Source organism: Amblyomma americanum, chromosome 2, assembly GCF_052857255.1.
Source record: "Amblyomma americanum isolate KBUSLIRL-KWMA chromosome 2, ASM5285725v1, whole genome shotgun sequence".
Lineage (NCBI taxonomy): Eukaryota > Metazoa > Arthropoda > Arachnida > Ixodida > Ixodidae > Amblyomma > Amblyomma americanum.
The window spans coordinates 36,851,815-36,870,790 of record NC_135498.1 but is presented as its reverse complement, the minus strand read 5'-3'; the positions used below and the strand labels follow the sequence as shown (position 1 = coordinate 36,870,790).

Genomic DNA, 18,976 nt, shown 5'->3' with positions numbered 1-18,976 from the left:
ATGGAAGGAAAATTTCTGAGCAAAAAGTCATCCTGATATATTTTGAAAAAAAAAGAAAACAACCTCAATATATGACGACAGAAAACCAAAGACGCCCGCTTTCTTTCTGGTGCCGTGAAAAACATGTCCTGTTCGCAGGTGTTTCCACCACGTCCCAATTTCTTTTGGCAGTGTGCAAATGCGTCATCAGTCAAGCAGGCTGACTGCTGCCCGAGATCTTTGGGAAACAGCCTTCGTTGACGACCGCAGGAGCGCTTAAGGTCAGACAGACACAGCGCGCTGGCATTAGACACCGCATTGTAAGCTGACCTTTATGCATAACGAGCCTGAAAACGCGGGAACTTCTGCAGTGCATGCGAACATATAAAAAATAAAATAAAGCAGAAGAGAGCCAGACACGACTCCGAGCATTGTTTGTGGGCTTTTTACTCTTGTTATGTGGTGTTAGTGTGCTTGCAGTGAGATGCACGCAGCAAATGTTCCGATAGCTTTTGGAAAGCGAGACGTAGCGAAACGTAAAGCGTAACTTAATAGCGATGTTTTAAGCTTGTAATTCTGAAAAAAAAAAAATTCTAGAGCCCTGATATGTTCTGCTCAAACATGGTGATTATCAAGCCCGACTCTTCTTCCTTGCTGGAAAATTTGATGTATAAAATGTTTCCTGGCGCCACGTCACGTATTTCCGATGATCATAGCAAACCAATCTAGCGTACCAACCCTTCCAAATTGGCGCTTTGATTTTGTGTGTGCAGCGCCATGCAGCAAGTGGTGACAGCAGTGCGAACTAGAAGTGTTCGTAAAGATTTTCTGGACTTGGTAACTGAAACTATCAACACTTTCTGCTGTCGAAGACATTCAGTGCGAAGCTAACCTGCAGTAGACATGCTCTTGAATGCGCACAGAAACACTAGAAAGTGTGTAGAAGCAACAAGAAATAAAAGCTGCTTCCGTTGACGCACGTAAATTGAGGGCAGTGAAGATGCCATTTTCAATGTTTCCTCTCCGCAGCTACGTTGGCATCGAGTACCCACACCCAGAGATAAACAATACTGACTGCGCTATGACCTAACGCTCACACGAAATTGTGACTACAGGCAAGGCCGGTAGGAGTCATCGCAGTGAAAAACATTATTTAGCGGTGACGATGAAAGCGTTTAATGAGGATAAAAGGTACGGGGAATTAGGGAAGGTGGTCGGGTTCTCAGTCCAGGATTTCGTTGACAAAGTCTGCCGTCTGGGCTATTTCGACGAGGACTCGTCGATCCTGGACGTTCGAGCCGGCAGGCCTGTCTCCCATCCTTCCCACTTTGGCTGTGCTATTAAATCTATAGAACTATGAGTCCGGCAGGCCCTCACCATATCACATTAGTCCGCGTAAACTGCCCACATAGTTTACAATCTGATTTAAAACTTTATGAATTTATCGTGTGAAGTTTAGCCGAATTGTTGAAAGGCATAGTTTGCAATTGTCTGACATGACATTGTTCCGATTTGTTCAAACCGTTAGTGGTATTTATACAGGTTTGTCTGGTGAATTAGTTATGATTATCCCTAGCGGACTGGAAATCTAAATATAAGTGAAAAATAACGTTATTACAAAGCGCGGAGATTCGCTGTGCGCAGAATTTAAGCACAGAATCCTGAGCATAGTTTATCTTTTTTACTGAGTTGTCACCAGCGAAGCCATGAGAATTGTTATCTATGACGTAGAGATGGGAAAGAAACTGGCAAAAACGTGTCAAAAAACAACGATGAAGCCATGAAAATACGTCCGGCCGCATCTCACAGAGCCACGTTTGTGGGCGTAGCCTGCACAGAGCATATGGACGCAGACGAGGCCGTTTAATATGTGAATTACGATGGGCGCTAGAAGCCACGGCAATGCCGTTCAATTACTGTAAGTGCTTGCGTCAGTGCGAAAAGCTAGACCGAAGCGCACGGCTGCAGAGCTGAAGATAGTGCGCTGTGATGGCGACAGATGGCGCCGCTTAGCCATGCCCCTTCTACGAGACATACTCTGGCTGGACTGGCAGGTTAGCGCTCGCTGACCTATGAGAGGTCCCTACGAAGCAATGTCGAGTTCTAGCGGTGTCGGAAAACAGTAAATCTAGAAGCGGCTGTGGGATAAGGCGCCACTGTATTGGCGGCCGCGTCTGAAAGGAGATGGAAGAAGAGAAAATCATTTATTGAACTTAGTCTTGATGCGCACGGTGGGACGTGGCTCTTTAGTCCGGTAGCCCTGTTGGCGTAGCCGCCGCGCAGGTCCGGTCAATCAGCTGCAGCTAATCTTCCAGTCGTGCTTTGGATGGTCCGTTCTTCGTCTGCTCCAGGGTGGGATTGGGGAGGCTGGGAACCACCGATTGGCATCAGCAGCCCCAAGTGGGATGGTGAAGGGTAGGGGTGCCGTGTTAGCTCGGCAAAGTGGAGGGATATAGAGAACAATGCCAAATGGGGTATAATTGGAGCTTGGGAAAGGTATTTAATGTGTAATTCTCGCTAGTAAACGGACTGCACGCAAGTGAGCCTCGAGTGCTGGACCGGGAGACGCGCTCTTTGGCCTCGAAAATGTTCCAGTACGCAGTTATGGGTTGAGGGGACTGGCACGGTGCTCATGCCGCCGGTAGCCGCTCGGCTGGCAAAAGCTCGATATTCGACTTCAGCAGTGACGTTACAGGCCGGGCAATCATGTCCCGGGGTCAAAATAATATTATCTTAGTCCAAGTGTTCAGTGATGCATGTTGCTTAGAACCCGGAGGGTACGTTCGTGCAGCCGGCCCTGCAGATAGCTTCGGGCGGCCGCTTGGGAGTCCATGAAAATTAGTAGAAAGTGAGCGCTTTGTGCGATGGAGACGAAATACACAAGGGGTGCCCGTGTGCTGTGCAATGCAAGCGCATATTACATAACCCTAGGTGGTCTAAATTGAGCCGTAGAACTCCACTACGGCGTTCCTCATAGCCGATGTGTCGCTTCGGGGCGTTTAAAGCTCACAATACACAATTTTCAGTTTTTCGGCATCAGTTGGGAATTTTTTTTTGCTTGTGGCACTTTTCGAGAAGTTCTTGAGCAGATGTCTTGCAGTTGCTGAAAGATCACTGTGGCGTTCGTCCCTTCTTGTATGTTTAGAGCCGCGAGGGATGGAACAAACGGCCGAATGTGATAGATTTAACGGGGGAAGAAGAACATGTGGCGTATTTATTACTTTTCATATACTTCTGTTACTCTAACGAATTTAACATCCTCATGATCATCAGCCCAACAACGTCCACTGAATGACAAAGGCCACTCCCATGTTCCTGCAAATACCCCTGTCTTAAGAATGTGCGCTAGCCTTAACCGTATATCGGAATCTCCTATTTGACTAGTTATATGAATCTGCGAAATACCGACGACTGTAATAATCAGCGCTTAGTTCATTTCCATCCAAGAGATAAGAAATGGCAAGAAGTAGCAACAAAGTGGCGTAAGTTGGATTTTTATCCTTAGAAAATAAATCAAATATCCGGGTCAGTTCACCAGCTTACTCACTGACAGTTCGCAGTTGGCTGCTCAACCAATTTCTTTAATATCAGAATACGTGTAGCTTTTTGCTGTGCGCACCGGCTATAAATGGCTAAACACGACCTCTTCACTCAAAAAGTTCAAGGCTTTGAAAGTTCATTACAGGCCCCTGGCTTTCTGTCTTTTGTAATGTCATAGGACCTGCTCCTTCTGCAGACGAGGTGCTACGCCAACAACACTCAGTGTGATCGCTATATAAAAAAAATCATGGATGCGGTATACGTCATCTTATTCCAAACAGTGAAAAGGCAAGATCTGGCAATAATATTACTTAGAAACATTAGTTGAGCGCAACATTGTTTGAGCGGAAGTAATATTTTCATAGCTCTTTTTTTTTTCTCCTTGCTTGACATTTCTAAATGGTTCCAGGCGTATGGTAATGCTGGTCAGAGACATCTAAAACAGAAATGCGAATTCTTGTAAATTAGGAGTAAATGTTTTCTTCGCTCCAGTGCCATGCAGCTCAGAAGCATAATGTGAGCCTGCGTGCGTTTTATGGTCTTGTATATATTGGGGTTTGGAGGCAGTAAACAAACACGTACCTTCAGCGAGCATTATGATATTAATACGATTTTGTCTGTCGGTACACTGCTGGCAAACCGAACAAGCTTCACAGCTGCAGCATTAATAGCGCTGGCCACTCTATGATGTGCCAAGAGCTAACCTTATTCAAGTAACGTTGACAGCATAGAGTATCATGCCGCCTTTTCTGTTGCTTTTTTTTTGTGACATTTTCGGACCAAACAGAAATAGAAAAGGTCTTTTCATGCCTTCTTTACCAAACTTTAATTCTGGTCTGATTTTTGTAAACTCTAAATGTGCAGCTGTCATGAAAGGAACAGCGAAGGTTGCATGAAGAGAACCGAGTAAGAAAATGTCAAGGATGACCGACGTCCCTTATTTCTGAGGACCTATACCTTTACACCTGGCGGCCCCGGCCACAGATGGAATATATTTCTTGGCCAAAATGGAGGTCGGCGCATAAACCTCAAATGACGCGCAAGACGTAATAAGCTTCTCCGTGGCACTGCAGTAAAGGCAGACGTGCGGGCCGTTAACATTCACAACGATGACATTGGTAGCCTCAAAACTGAGTGGTTTGTCCCCGGCGTGACAAGGACTTTCATTGCAAATGCACCTTGAGATTTCACGGATGAAAAACTTTCAGATTATTAACGAAAGCTCTCGAAGATCCATCTCACTTGCATCGGACCAAGAGAAAATCACCTGTTAGTTTCCATTAGTGTAGCATGCCGGACTTGAGAGGAGAAGGGAGTGGGGTGCTGGACAGCGACCTTACATCGCGCTTAGCCGCGCCAATCTCAAGGAGCTTGGGCTGCTACATCGGATAAAATAGCAATCATTTGAAAACTCCTCATACGATTTGTGACCATATGAAGACCTGTGTGCCGCCGCTATAACAATGGTGCAGTAGGAGCAAGTGGTACGTGATGGGCTTGTCCGCAATGCAGTAAATGTTCAGCAAAAATCCCCGCAGACTTTCTAACCACGGCCAAAAAGCCAAGGGCCGAAAAAGTGCTAGCCTATGATGCATAGCTATTCTATGACGCGTAGCCGTAATGCTTCGATGCAAAATAAACAGCAACAGAAATCTGTCAACCCATCTAGCATTTTTCACATGGACAGGCCACCGAGCGTGTCAGCTAAGAGCCGGTTCTCCGCCAAAAGTTCGCAAGCACTCTACTCTGCTTTCTAAACACCGCAAGATGTGTTTAGCTATCCCTTTTATATCTTTAGAGATTTAATATGCGAACTCATTAGCTACACTGACCCATTTTCAAAGTTCATTTTCAGTCTGCTTTATCCGAAGCTTGCTTAAAAGGCCGCATAACCTAAACTGGTCAGGTGGCTCCTAGAACTGAAGTTCCTGCTATTAGTTACACTTTATGATTCGACACCATTAACAAAACGTGTACCGTGTTACCCTGTACTGGGAGCTCGCGCGTAGCCAGTGCGCATGCGCTAATCACCTTCGCGGCGCCAGGTACCAGGCAGCTGCGGGCACGCTTGCAGCATTGGGACTAATCGGCGCGTGCGCACTAGCGGGGGGAGGGTTCCCGGTACAGCGGTAACGGTAACGGTAACACGGTACATGGTATGTTAAAGGTGTCTATTAATATGCTTATTTGTGTACTCAACAGTGCAAAAACAAGCTGCGCTTCAGATTGACGTTTGCATGCAGAAATTTCTTCAGCAGCATTGGCGTCTGGCGACATAGACGTTTTAGCATTTGACCTTTATCGAAATACGGCCGTCATGGCGTGGACTAAGCATGCATTCATATGTTCAACAGCCTAAAGCGCAGCGGCGGGTAGCTTAAAGTATTACAAAGTTTTACCCTCCATGCAAAGCCCTCACCCAAGGGCCCTTGGAGTATGTGCAATAAAATAAAGCGATAAAATAAGGTTCATAACCACAGCAATGACCAGCGTGTTGATGCCAAAGATCGTTTTTTCAAGCAGTTTCAGATGGTCGCAAAAAAATCAGTCGCCACTCTGGTTCTGAAAAGCAGTGAAATGTCTCCTCGCAAGACCGGTGAATAATCTCGAGCTGCGGGTTTATGTGCAGCAGTAGAGGCCAACACACGCGCGTAGCGGGCAGCTGGGGAGGCTCGGAGCCGCCTTACGTCAGTCTTCCCTGTCGGCGAACAATGCTCTTTTGAAAGAGCAGCTGTCCGCTCTCGTGCGTCAAGCGTCTCCATCTTGAGAACGCTGAAATAACAGCTCAGCAACAAACCCAAGCGTCGCCGTCCACTGACTGCGCAAATATGGTCTCTGCACTGTGTAGGGCAGCAACCACCTCATCTTTTGCGCTTCGCATGTCCACGCCTTTAAAAAACAACTGTCAATCAAGTAGGCTGCGCCGCCGAAGAAGATTGAGACAGGAAGTCGTGATTTCTTGAAATTTTAGTCATTACGAAAAATTTAAAGAAGTTGCGCAAGAAGTCACGAACGAAGCGAAGATGCCTAACGCAGAGACCAAGCTAGCATACTGAGATGAATTGCAGTGGCGTTTTTTTAAAGGGCAACAATAATTGATTAAATTTGTAATCAAGGCACACAGCAGTCGAGGTATTATAGGCGGCTGATACAAGTGCAGAGTGAACGGACTTAGCATGTCCACATAGGTGTGAATCGTCTACGAGTGAGTTGTAAATGCACTTTGAACGTTTCAGAGCCATGGCAAAAAGTGAATGCATTTTATTTATTTTTTCACACTTGCGTTCCTCGAAGTGCGCATAGGGAGTTTAACATGTGCGAGCATGCAAACATGTGGTTGCGAAACGCGCCTGGCGGTGAATTCTTATTGCACTGCTCACGGCCGATTGAATCAGTGTACAAAAAAAATAAAAGTAGCAGGAAAGGAACAAGAAAAGTATGGAGAGAAGAAAAAGAGGCACAGAGCGAAGAAAAGAAAGAAATCAAACTGAATTAAATAATTATTTCTGAAAGGAGCAGATTGCCTCGTCATGCGACGTTAATCCTTTAGGGCATACAATTGTGCCACTTTGGCAACTTATTCTTTGTGCAAAACAACCGCAGTTGCTATACATCACGACACCGAGAACTCGTATCCTATGAAGGATCTGAACTTAAAGTTGTCTCCTATTTCATGCAATCAATTAAAAGCAGTGAACCAAACCCGTAGTATTACAGGCAACCAAGTCGCTTTACACAAACAAGGGTACGAGCGTGTTGTTGCGGACTAGTTGGTATAACATTGCTGAAAATAAACTTCAGTTGTAATTCAGCGCCTGTGTTGTACGTTCCTCTCTTCGTCCTGTGTTCGCGCTGTTCCCTTTTCAGCAATGTTACACAAACAAGCTTCTTCATTGCAGTGCTCCAGCGAAGCGAGTAGTTAAAAAGAAACATCATAGCAGTGCCTATTTTTTTTCCCTGTATCCAGGTAACATGAAGAACATATACGTAATTAATAGATGCGATTATTTTTCAAAATAACTCATTCAGACAGCGCAAAAAACCATGGTTAGCTGTAGAAAGCATCTGTATAGAATTCAATGCAAAAGAGAAGGAACATTACCACAAAGATAGGAGTTGCATGAGACACTTACTAACATAAAAAGAGAAGACAAAAATGAAATAATTAAAACTACTGCAGCGAACGCGATGAAGCACCTTACAAAGGAATGCGTGAATTTATTATTGCTGCAAAACAATTTTGCTTTACGTTCCTCTTTGCATGAGATATTGCAAAAGTTACACTTTAAATAAAATCTAATTTTACATTTTCTGGGCTTGGTGACGAATGCAGGCATTACTGTCTGGCCTAAAAAACCTCCAACATTTGAAGCCAGAAAAATCCACGTTCAAGTTACACAATTATTGAAAATCTTACATTCGCTATGTCAGTTTTCTATAAATATAACAGTTCAATAAGGTGGACAATACAGAATTGCAGTTAGACGTAAAAATCACCGTCTCCTTAAAAGCTCGAAAGGTGGTGTGTGCAGATACTTTTATTAGGGTACAGAATATTTCTAAATGTCAAGCGTCTCCAAAATAAATTCGAAACGATAACTAAAACTGAAATTCACGGACTAATCAAAACTACGCTTCCATCAATCACTGGCCTTTTCCTTGCCATTTAAAATGCCGTGGGACAAATTCATGTTAGCTGTGTCGCTGTCCACTCAATTTTTTTTAGTTTCTATATGTCTAGATAGCAGAGACAAATACCTCAGATTCCAATCAGAAATTTAGCTTAAAAAAAAACAGAACAAAGCTGTTGGGCATGAACACTTATAAAAATGGTCGGGCTAAACAAATAATTTACAAGTGAAAGAAAAAATTATTAACTGCTCAGTGATGTTCTGTTAGAACCCCGAAATTCATTCTAAGCAGCACACCAAATATAAACGGTCAAGTAATTTTTCTTGTCATAAGTGTAAACTTAGCTCCGAAACACGTGAAAAGTAATACTTTGTGTTGATGGCTATTCTGGCTCTAGATGCAAAAGTTGGCGCCATAACGATTTTGGATAATGGCACTCATTTCGCTCGGACGTTAAGAGCATACTTAACAACTCTATTTATTTATTTATTTATTTATTTATTTATTTATTTATTCTTATTTATTTATTTTATTTATTACAAATACGTACAGCGCCCATGAGGCATTATTGCAGGAGGACTAGCGACACATAATATCATACACAGAGAAGATATTGGGAACATATTGGAAGAAGGAACATATTAGAACGCACTGTCCGTAATTAATTGCAGTTCCAGTCACCACTGCATTGATCGTCTTGTAAACTTGCGAAAGCGTAGCGCTTTAGGCCATACGAAACCAGCAGTTGCTTGATTACATTTAACAGAAAGATAATAAGTAACAGACAATTTCAGCAGCCCACTTATCCCCGCTGAGTCTTCACTAACATTGTTTTGGACACAGGACTCTAATGTGATCAAAGTATGTAGCAGTTAAAAGAAACATGGTCGGCAGCATCAGAGAATCAGATGAAGCGATCAAGTTAAAAAGACAGCAGTGACCGGACGGCCTGCAATTGAAGCAAGTCCACGGTACCACTGGAAAGGCCATTTTTCCTCTATTGTACCCCACGCACACTGCCGCCACCTTTGCAGAGCTCTATGATCGTCTTCAATGCTATCTGGTTGACAGCCGTCGTGGCGTAAGCCTGTGGAAGAGGGAGTCAATTTCGTGCGGGTAGCTGAACCATTCGTTCGTACTATTTCTCTTAAAGGCAACCCAGTTATGACTGTTTTGATTGCTGCACACTTGGACGGGAATTCCCAGGTGGCGAGCTACGGTTTATTTCTAGTGCCTCCAAGGCCGGCCACTCCGTCACTGTCTTTCCGCTCATCTCCGAGCAGACAAAGGCACCCGCATAGAAACCAGGGTCGAGGAGCGCTTTTTGGGAACCCTATTTCAGCTCAGGGAACAAGAACCGGCAGAATCTACTCATTGGTTATACACAAAAACATGAAGAAAAGAAGATATGTGGCTTGGTGCTGGTTACTCTCGCTTGCGATACTAGGTAAGAGAAGTATTATTGACGCTACAGTTTGACGTTTTTTAACATGCTTTTTATTATTTGTGTTTAAATACAGGGTGGATTGGAAGCTTCCTTGTTTCGCAAGAGAATCGTGTCGGTGACTACGTTTCTGGCCTAATGCGCTAGTTCCGAAGATTCGATCACAAAGATTGCGATATTAACTATGAAGGTGGTTTAAATCGCTTCACTCGACGTTGAGAGCTCATGGGTATTTGAGCTCGTATTCTTGCAGTCTGGTTCGGTGCAGTATCGGGACATGCACTGCAGAGGATCGTATTGAGTTCTGCTGTAATTGTTTGAGTGCCATTTTTGATGGTACTGATAAGCAGAGAATTCTTACATCTATAATTCCAAGCCTTTATTCGCTATGCCTCTTCCAGACATTTTTTCATCCGGCCCATAAACGCTATCGTACCGGAACAAGGAAGCCATAAAACCAACATACGCAGACGTTATCGTACTGTTGTTGTTGTACATCTCAGGAATAGCAGCAGGTGTTCTGGTGTCCAAATTTTTCCTGCATTTATATCTCCTTTGTGTATTTAACCATCCAAACCTGCATGTTAACCAAGTTTAGTGTCCTGAGTACGGCATGTGGACTCGCATGTCGTCATTTATATTACTATCTTCACCCCCGGTCCTTGTGCCGACGAAAAGCAGAAAAGCTGGCTCAACATTTAAAAGAATGCTAACCTTCTATATGCGTAGCTACACGCTCTTTCTTTTCTTGCAAAGAAGAATATATATAAAATATTAATAAAATAACAATAAAATGATATAAAAGCTACGTAAGAACATCTCGCGCTGATAGCCTGCTTCAGTAATGCCACCTTACGCAGCTGTGAGCGGCAACCGTGTCTTCCTAACCTAATATAAGGAAAACTCTGTGCATTGAATTTAAATACATCGCATTTCCTATGAATCAATAATTCCGTGAAAGAATAATGAAAATAATTTATTCTTAATACAATGCAGCAGTGATTCTTGTAAAAATTTCATGCTCGAGCTTAATTCCTTATAGCCAGTTTTGCTCTAAAATCTGCAACATAAAACATTTGGATTGTTCATCCGTCTTCCAAGAAAGTTGCAAATTTCCTTGTGAAATCTCACTGAACTACTCTTAATTTTTTTTTATTCCACTGCCCGAGATGCACTTCTCTATCTTGAGAAAATCATCTTGGGAAACGCTAGCGGAGTTCAAACCTTGGCCTGTTGTAAGGGAGTTTGTTCATACGTCTCAGAAAGAAAGCTCCAACAAATTCCTCTGCTGCTAGGCTCTTCAAGAAACTTGTTAGTACGTTATGATGGCCACATTCAAAGTACGAATACTAATCGTTACAATACCTCACCTGGGCTGCTATAGATGGATATTTCTGAAGAATTTGTTTAGCATCGATTTTTTTTTTTGCTCAAAAGCGCAAGATGCTTGTTCGGACTAAATGTTGTTAACTGGTTCAATACTGCATACTTGAATTTCTTCTGCATGACTTGAGTTGCAATTAACGGTGCGCTTGTGGAATGATGCGTAAAAGAGCAGGTGCATGAAAGAATGGATCAGTCAGCCAGCCAGCCAGTCAAGTAATCCCACTGCCATACAATATAAGAGGTGAACAAGTATTTGGTTCCTTGGTTGAACGATCAAATTGATTAATGGATCCGTTGCACGCTAACTGTGTATATCAGGGGCAGCTACTGTACACGCCGGAGTGAAAGGCAGTACTTCAGCTGCTAAGGGCGAATCCACGAAAGGAGCTGGGAAAAATGACAAGGACTCCACGGAGCAGATGCAAAAGCGATGGAAATGCGTTCGGCTAGGAAGAATGGTAAGTGGTCATACAGCAGCTGTGATTCTGGTATAATCAAGAGAATTAGTGGCTCTAATAATGTGCGTGACAACGTTGGTCGTGTTAGAGATTAACACTTTATAGAAAATGCTAGCAGAAACAATTTCAGAAATAAAGCACATGAAAGCTTTTCAGTCTAGCGATTTAAAACACTAGGAGGTAATCTGATTACTGTGAAGCAACAGCTCCTTGCGTATGTCTGCAAGCACTCTTGGGATTACGCTTTATATTGAGCCCCACGAGGAAAATAAAATTTACGTTCAAGTTATTTTAAAGGATAGGAAGTGCTCCAGCGAGCTTTGCGTGGAGAACAGAGAAAGGAAAGTTTTCCATGTTTTCATGCTAATAAGTGCTTTTTTCATGTGAAAGATTGCACGTTGTGCAATAGCGAGTCCCACAGCTTGAAAGCGTTTATCATAAAACAAAGGGTACGAAGTTTGTTATTCCTGTTCAACGTTGTATGTAATAAGTAAGGAAATTGCTGTTTTGGACTTGAAAATTGCTGGTTCGATGCTAAGAACTATCTGAAATTTGCACATATATATGCGTTACGAAGCATTGCCAACATGCCCGCACAAAGCACATCGTTTCGCGTACAGCTGCTTATAAACGTTTCGTCAGGATTTCCTGCGCTGCTTTGGCGAGGGAAGCCGTTTGTATGGTTCTTTCCCTGCAGTGAAGTATAGCTCAGGACAGCTCTTAGTGCTAGAAGAACCTTTCACTTTAATTACAAACTATCAAGCTTTATGGCACTGCTCCGGTAAATCTGTCGCTCTAGGAGCATTATGAATGTCTTACCATAACCTTTCATCTCATTTACAAAATGTCATCGCATAGCGACATGCGATGACATAAAAGTGAAGTATCCCTGGCTCCAAAAAATTACTCTGAGCATTACAAAATTCACAGCACAGCGGTGGGCTCTTCCCCCAAACAAGCATAAAGAATTGTCGGTTCGCGCTTAAAATGATCTCACTCCCTAAACTACAAACATTCTGCTTCAGTACCAAGTGGGTGGCGAAGCTGCATTTATCGAACAAGCCTACAGCAAGACTGTCAAGTTATTTTCATGTGTGCAACGCGATGGGAGCCCGGCATAAAAGCAGCCGCTTTCCAAACACGAGTATGGAGCAGCTCTTTCCCGTCTCAGGCGCGTTAGCCTACTGCGTAAGTTACTTGCACAGGCTTTTCTACGTTTTTAAGTCACTGTGAGCAACGATACTTGTACATTTATTGGAATCGCTGGCAAGGTTGCCTCAGTACCAAAGATGGTAAATGGAATGCTACAGAGGTATTACTCTTTTCGCTGCTTAATACCTTTAGGAAGGAACCAAAGCAGTTTTTTTTTTCATGGGCAAATGAAAGTCCATCTTCCACTGGATATGTTGGGATATGTTGGGAATGAAGGGATATGTTGGGAATAAAAATGTTTTCGTACCCTGTCTGCCTAAGCGTCCCACAATCAGCAACAGCGCAGCCCTGGCACTCTGCCTAAAGGGCTGGTTGTGAACTAAAGGGCCGTCAGCTCCCTCTCAGCTGGTGAATAGTCGGGCTTATTTCGTTTAGGAGTGACTGTAATTTGTTAGTGTGTGTGCCGGGGTCAGCTATTGCGCTGTTGTGCTTTTGAGGATACAGAAAAAAAATACCTTGAGCGCAGACTTTTGCTAGAAATGGCTCGAAGAAAGGTCACTGCCATACAATGTAGCTGTTTTATATGGAACCAATTCTATTTCTTCTTTCTTTTCTTCCATCCTCCAACAGTCAACGGATGCAGCACCGAACAAAAGATGCTGGTTCTACTGCTTCAGCGAGACGCAATACCGAATATTCCGATTACCAGAACTGAACGGAACTCCCTGCTGGGTAAATGAATATAGTGCCGCAGAGTACGTCTATTAGTGGCAGACACAAGGCTAGACAACCACTCCTGCTTGGGAAGGAAATGTTTTTCCAACTTGATGCTTCGTGGCTCGGTCATGTTTCGTTAGGAGACGTGACTAGTATAAAAAAGTGCTTATGCGCCGCTGCTAGCAGGAATTTTTCCCAGTACTCTCGGGGAACATTCAATGCCTTGAGCTTGAAGGAGAATACTTAGCAAATAAGTAGTTGATGGCTTCTACCAGATTTCATTGCTGATAGCTTTACAGAAAGCTTTCATGCCACACAGAACACAACAATTGTATTAGTAAAGTGCAATAGCTGAATTCATAGATAATGTGAGAATGCACTAAAGCAATCATTTCTGTTCATACGAAGCTTGGAATGGTCATTAAGTAAAGTGCGAATGAGATGTCACGTGGGTTCTGCTCGGTTAACTTGTTGTTAAATATGTAACCAAGAACGAAAAAGCTTGACGGGAAATTAGGACAATAAATGCATAGCCAAATTGCAATGCAGGTATTGATATCCATTGCAACCGTTACTTTTCTTACCAAAGATGTTTTCTAAAGCACTACGTAGATTACTGCTAACCGGCAGTTATGTAAATAATTCAGGGCAAAACGCAAGACAAAACGAGTCATTGAAGTTCGGTTAGTAAAATGGTAATGCTTTCACATGCTGGCATAAGAATTCCTGACCCATAACTGAATTACAACAACCCCCTCCTCCGCTTACTCACCAGTGTCATACAATGGAAAGTGTTTTGCATCTCGTTTTTCTAATTCACTTATGACCGTGGACAGTGCTCATCAATGTTCTTGTTATAAGAACACGGTCTTTCTTTTAACAACACTTATTTTCTTTAATGGCAGCATGTTGAAGGAATGACAAGCAATTGTAATACTTCAAGCCTATGTGTGTCATTTATATAGCTTTATAAAAGCAGGTGACGAACAACCGCTGCCTTTATTGCTAATAAACGCTTGCACCCTATTTCAGTGATCTCATTATTATACCTCAAAAGGCTGGTCGTGAAGAAACGTTACGACCCACACTGCCTATGTGGCCTGTTTAAATTCGTTGTTTAGATGTGATTGTACTTTCTAAACACATAATTGAGCGGCTGCTCACCCCTATGTTTGGACGAATTATTCTGTAACGTCAGCATGAAACTCGTGTGTTTGAGCACTCTTACAAATTAAAAGGCTGATGGTGAGGAAACATTACGACCCACAATGCCGATGCGACTTACGTGTTTAGATTCGCTGTTTAAATCTCAGTAAGCTTTCTAAACATATCAATCAAGCGCCTGTGCGCCACTATGTTTGGATGAATTCTCGTGTCACGTCAGCAGGTAAATCGCGTGACTGAGCCGTTTCTTGCACACTTGGCGCTTTGCAGGCGGACAAGAATTACCCCAAAGGAGCGTGCAAGTACTCACGCTGCCGTCAGCCGCGCAAGAAGAAAAGCTGGTCGCTTCGAAAGTGGATCTTCAGCAGCCCGTATGATGTCAGTGAATAAAGGCGAACACAAATAAACTTCAGTGCATACGTCGCATTCACCTACAGCGTGGCGCCAGGAGCACCTTCCCACCTATGTTGGGACAGCGGAGTATCGCCGAAGAGGATGCCACGGGTGCCAGTTCAGGGACGACACGATCTGACATGGCAAGATGGAACGTGTACCGCGCCTGTTAGCCTGAGCCATGACCAAGCGAGGATATTCAGAAACCCGCTGACACTCAGTAGGACGGCGCTTCTGTGTCTTCGCTTGCTGTGCGATAAACGAACCTCAAGCAGTTGTCAGGAGCCAGGACCCACATTGAAGTCTCATAGCCATAGCGAGCAAAGAACAATGTTTCGCCACTGGAGTGGTACGAGACCAACCGGTCCTTCGCGGAAAATACCGCGTGGCAGTCGGGCAACGGCCCTGCTCCGTAGGTGAGACCGCGGGCAGCATCGTGCGCGCCCCTATTTCTCGGTGCGCGTGCAGTGTGCTAAAAAACAACTCTTAGACGATCGTCGGTGGATTGTTTGAATGTGTTAGCACAGAATGTTCGTTATATCTGAAGTTGACAAGCTAAAGTTAGTTATACACGAGGTGGTGAGCTTATGTTCATTAAATCCGAGCTCAGCACACTAAGTTCGTTATATTCGGGGTAACACACGAAAGTTCGTTATGTCTGAGGTGACATACTTATGTTCGGTATATCCATGGTTAACACACGAAAGGTCGTTATATCCGAGGTGGCATACTCAGGTCTATTATATCCGGGGTAGAGTACTAAGAGTGATGCTTGTTGGGCTAGTTGGTTAAGCATGACTTCAGTGGCGGCGCACATAGAAAGAAGGGACGGGATAGGACACAAGAGTAAAGGGCGCTTGCTTCCAACTGTTTATTTCACCAAACGTGCCTCGTATATATATACACCAGCTGGCAACCCTGACAATGGCTACCCGGGCTACCATGACGCTGGCTACCCTGAACCCCTTGTTTGCGCTGTGCCTGAAGTTATGCTAGGAAAAAAAAAGAGTGGGACACTAGAAGTGAAAAACCGCAGAAAAGTAGCTGTAATCCAATATGTGCATCAGACGTCACATAATCTGAAAAGGACCGGAAAGCGAATAGGCGTTCAATTTGTGTTCACTGCACTGTTACAATTATCAGTTTTATGCAAGAAAACAAACCCATTCGCAAATACGGAGAGCCCTTGCGGTATTAATCATCAAAAGTGCTTTGTCAGTTGTTCTAGAGGGTGTTGCATATCGCGTGTCCTTGTCGTGTGGCCGCGAATATATCGGAAAAGCAGGCAGATAGATGTAGTAACACAAGATTGAGAGAACACAATAACAACGTAAATTAAGGAAACCAGGGTCAGCTCAGCCTGCACTGTCGCAACTGCAGTAAAAACTGTGGACGTCAGCGTCTAAAAAAGCCATGCGTGCCAGCATTTAATCAATTCACGGTTGTTAGTAACGATAAGGATCAGTGAGTTAGGGAAATAATCGAGGCGGTGAAGATTGCGTGTGCGGTGTGTGAGCATGCTATCGGTTGTTTTGACGCAGAAGGAACTCAGATTTTTAGATGGTTGAAATTATATTCCTGGGGCTATGCTGTGGCATCATGACGCGTGTTGTTGCATCATGACACGCGTTGCAAAACCCTTGCTGGGGCAAGGGTTTTGCGACACCGTCATGGCACTGTAATTTTTTTTTTCGCGCTCATATGGCTGCCAGCACATTCAATCGTTTACCGGAGTTTCTTGATTGTTTACCGGAAGTACAAAAGTAACGTCTCTTTCAACAAAAAGGATACTTGTGTAAAAGCATTCTTTATTGTTTTCGCCATCATCACCCAGAACTGCAACAACGGTGACGTTTCATAGCCCTCCGTGTAATTCGTTTCAACTAGACCTCATTTGAGCCCAGTTTTCTAAATTGTAAGTTTTATTTTTGTAGTATTATCGACCACGTAGTACATGAACAGACCACGTGATTTGAGAAGCCTAACGTTGCCAGACTTGCACGCCCTACTAAATCTGAATTTGGTCCACGGTGTAGCAGGTTGTTTACCAAGATGCGCACTGTAATGAGTGGTACCATAGTGAACGAAATAGTGCGTACAGGAGCGAGACCAGTCATTTCAATGTGGAATCAACACGTCGCATTACGTGTGCGGCAGAATGCTCATCTTTTTGCTTTTTTTTGTTTTGTCTGGCTCCTAACAGCAAAGAGGCTGCTTCAACGCCTAGAAATACAAGTCGAAGACATGTGACTACTTCTTCAGCCACCAGTCTTAAAATTTTGATTCAGAACGAAAATAAGGCTATTTTTAGAATGCGAACTGTAGTTTTTCTTTGTCATCGATTATAGAAGCACAGTTAAAGCTTTCTCTTTCTTTCTTGCTTCAGGACAAATTTTCTACCCACTCAATATTGATGCAGTCTGTTCACTACATAAACACCATCGACTACAATTAGGTAAATACGCACAGTTCAAAATGGCCCACGACTTCCCTCCTGTGTCTTCTTGCACGGGGGGTCAACAGCGTCACTTCTGTCCTCCGATCGACGAGTTAAATTAATGGCAATACTTTTGCTAATCCTTAGCTTTCATTAGAACCTGCCGAGTCTTCTATCGGGACGTTGTCACGGCAAAAGGCAACACAATCTTATTTATAGCCCTCTTCCCACCATTTTTCATCATGTCGCTCAATTCCCTCCTCCTTTCTTTATCTGGGTGTGCTGCGCAGTGCCGAGTTTTTTTTTTCAGGCGTTTGTCATTCACGGAGCTCAAAATTATTTCTTTTTTAAAATTTACCTTAAGTCTCTTATTACAATATTTATCCTGACGTAATGCACTGAAGCCAGTATAACTGCTCCACTTACATTCAGAACAGCTGGAAAACATAAGACAGCGTCTCAGGGTTTATTACGTCACCAATAACGGAACAATAGACTATGTTTACCAAAAGACGACAGAAGGTGGGGAAATAGAGCTGATCGCTTTATTATTTATCAAATCTTCCTGGAACTTCGTCTGATTGAATGCGCGAAAACCCTTCGCTCACCTGATGATGTGAGACAGCATGGAGATCAAGGCCTCTTTCCTTCTCTGTCCGCTTATTGGTGAGCATCAGATTTGACTCGCGCGAACCTTGCAATTTGCAGTGTTATCGCTTTCGATGTCGAGTGTTCGTTTGTGTTCTATGTGCAGGTCATGCTGTTATCACAACGACAGATTCTAAAGAAAATTCAGGCCTTTGATAGTTTATATGCATTTTTTTAGTTATTTGCGACACAATCCCGGCTGGTTACGCAGCAGGAGAAAGGGCGCCGTATGGTAGTAGAGAAACCAAAACAGGTGGAGACATAGATGAATCGCAAAGCACATGCAAATGCACGACTGTTACGGGAAATGTAGTCTCCAGTTTGGGTTGTGCTGCTGCACACTATACTATCGCAGTGGGCGCTTAATATGGAAGCAGTATAATTACTGTAAAGCCCAATCAGTGCAAGTTACAATGAGAATATAGTTCTCAGAGCTAGATTTTTACGCCAACTTTTTATATTATTTCTATCGGTACTTTTATCGGTAACTGTTCAATCCAAACTTACTAAGAAGAGTTGTATATCATAAATATACGTGATCCTTAAATGGTAAGATGGCTAATAGTTATGATTTCCTACTCAGTTGACTTGGCACGCTGGTAAATCTACTGTAGCGAACACAGCTTTACTTATCTAGTGAAGCTTCAAAATCTGCTCCAAACCATACCACGAAAAAAAAATCAAAATGCAAATATTATGAACATATACACATAAGAATAGTCTGTGGACGATGCTTCCATCCATGCAACTTATTCACAGAAATCTGTGTTTCTAGCGGAAAACCAGTCTCACTTTTATTTGTTATTTTCAATGTGTCTTAGCATTACTACATCCAGTGACTAATTCAGAGTGTGCAAGTTGGTCTGCTGTACTTTTTTTTTGCTCTATGTTTACCTACTCATATCAATCTCGAAATGATGTCCCAAGGCATTAGAGATCATTCGTGGTAATGAAAAAAAAGAGACGATACGTAGATAAAGAACAAAAAATGGGTTTCTGCAGGTAAGACGTCTAATGCTCCCGACG

At 43.3% G+C, this 18,976-nt stretch overlaps 1 protein-coding gene across 1 annotated transcript; it reads left to right on the top strand.

The window, feature by feature from the left end:
• Positions 1 to 9,418: 9,418 nt before the first annotated feature.
• Positions 9,419 to 14,879, top strand: LOC144118483 (uncharacterized). The gene is made up of 4 exons (XM_077651412.1): positions 9,419 to 9,598; positions 11,300 to 11,439; positions 13,222 to 13,323; positions 14,743 to 14,879. Exons 1-4 carry the CDS (start codon positions 9,544 to 9,546, stop codon positions 14,860 to 14,862), a joined length of 417 nt encoding a protein of 138 aa, XP_077507538.1. The 5' UTR covers positions 9,419 to 9,543; the 3' UTR covers positions 14,863 to 14,879.
• The last annotated feature ends 4,097 nt before the right edge of the window (positions 14,880 to 18,976 follow it).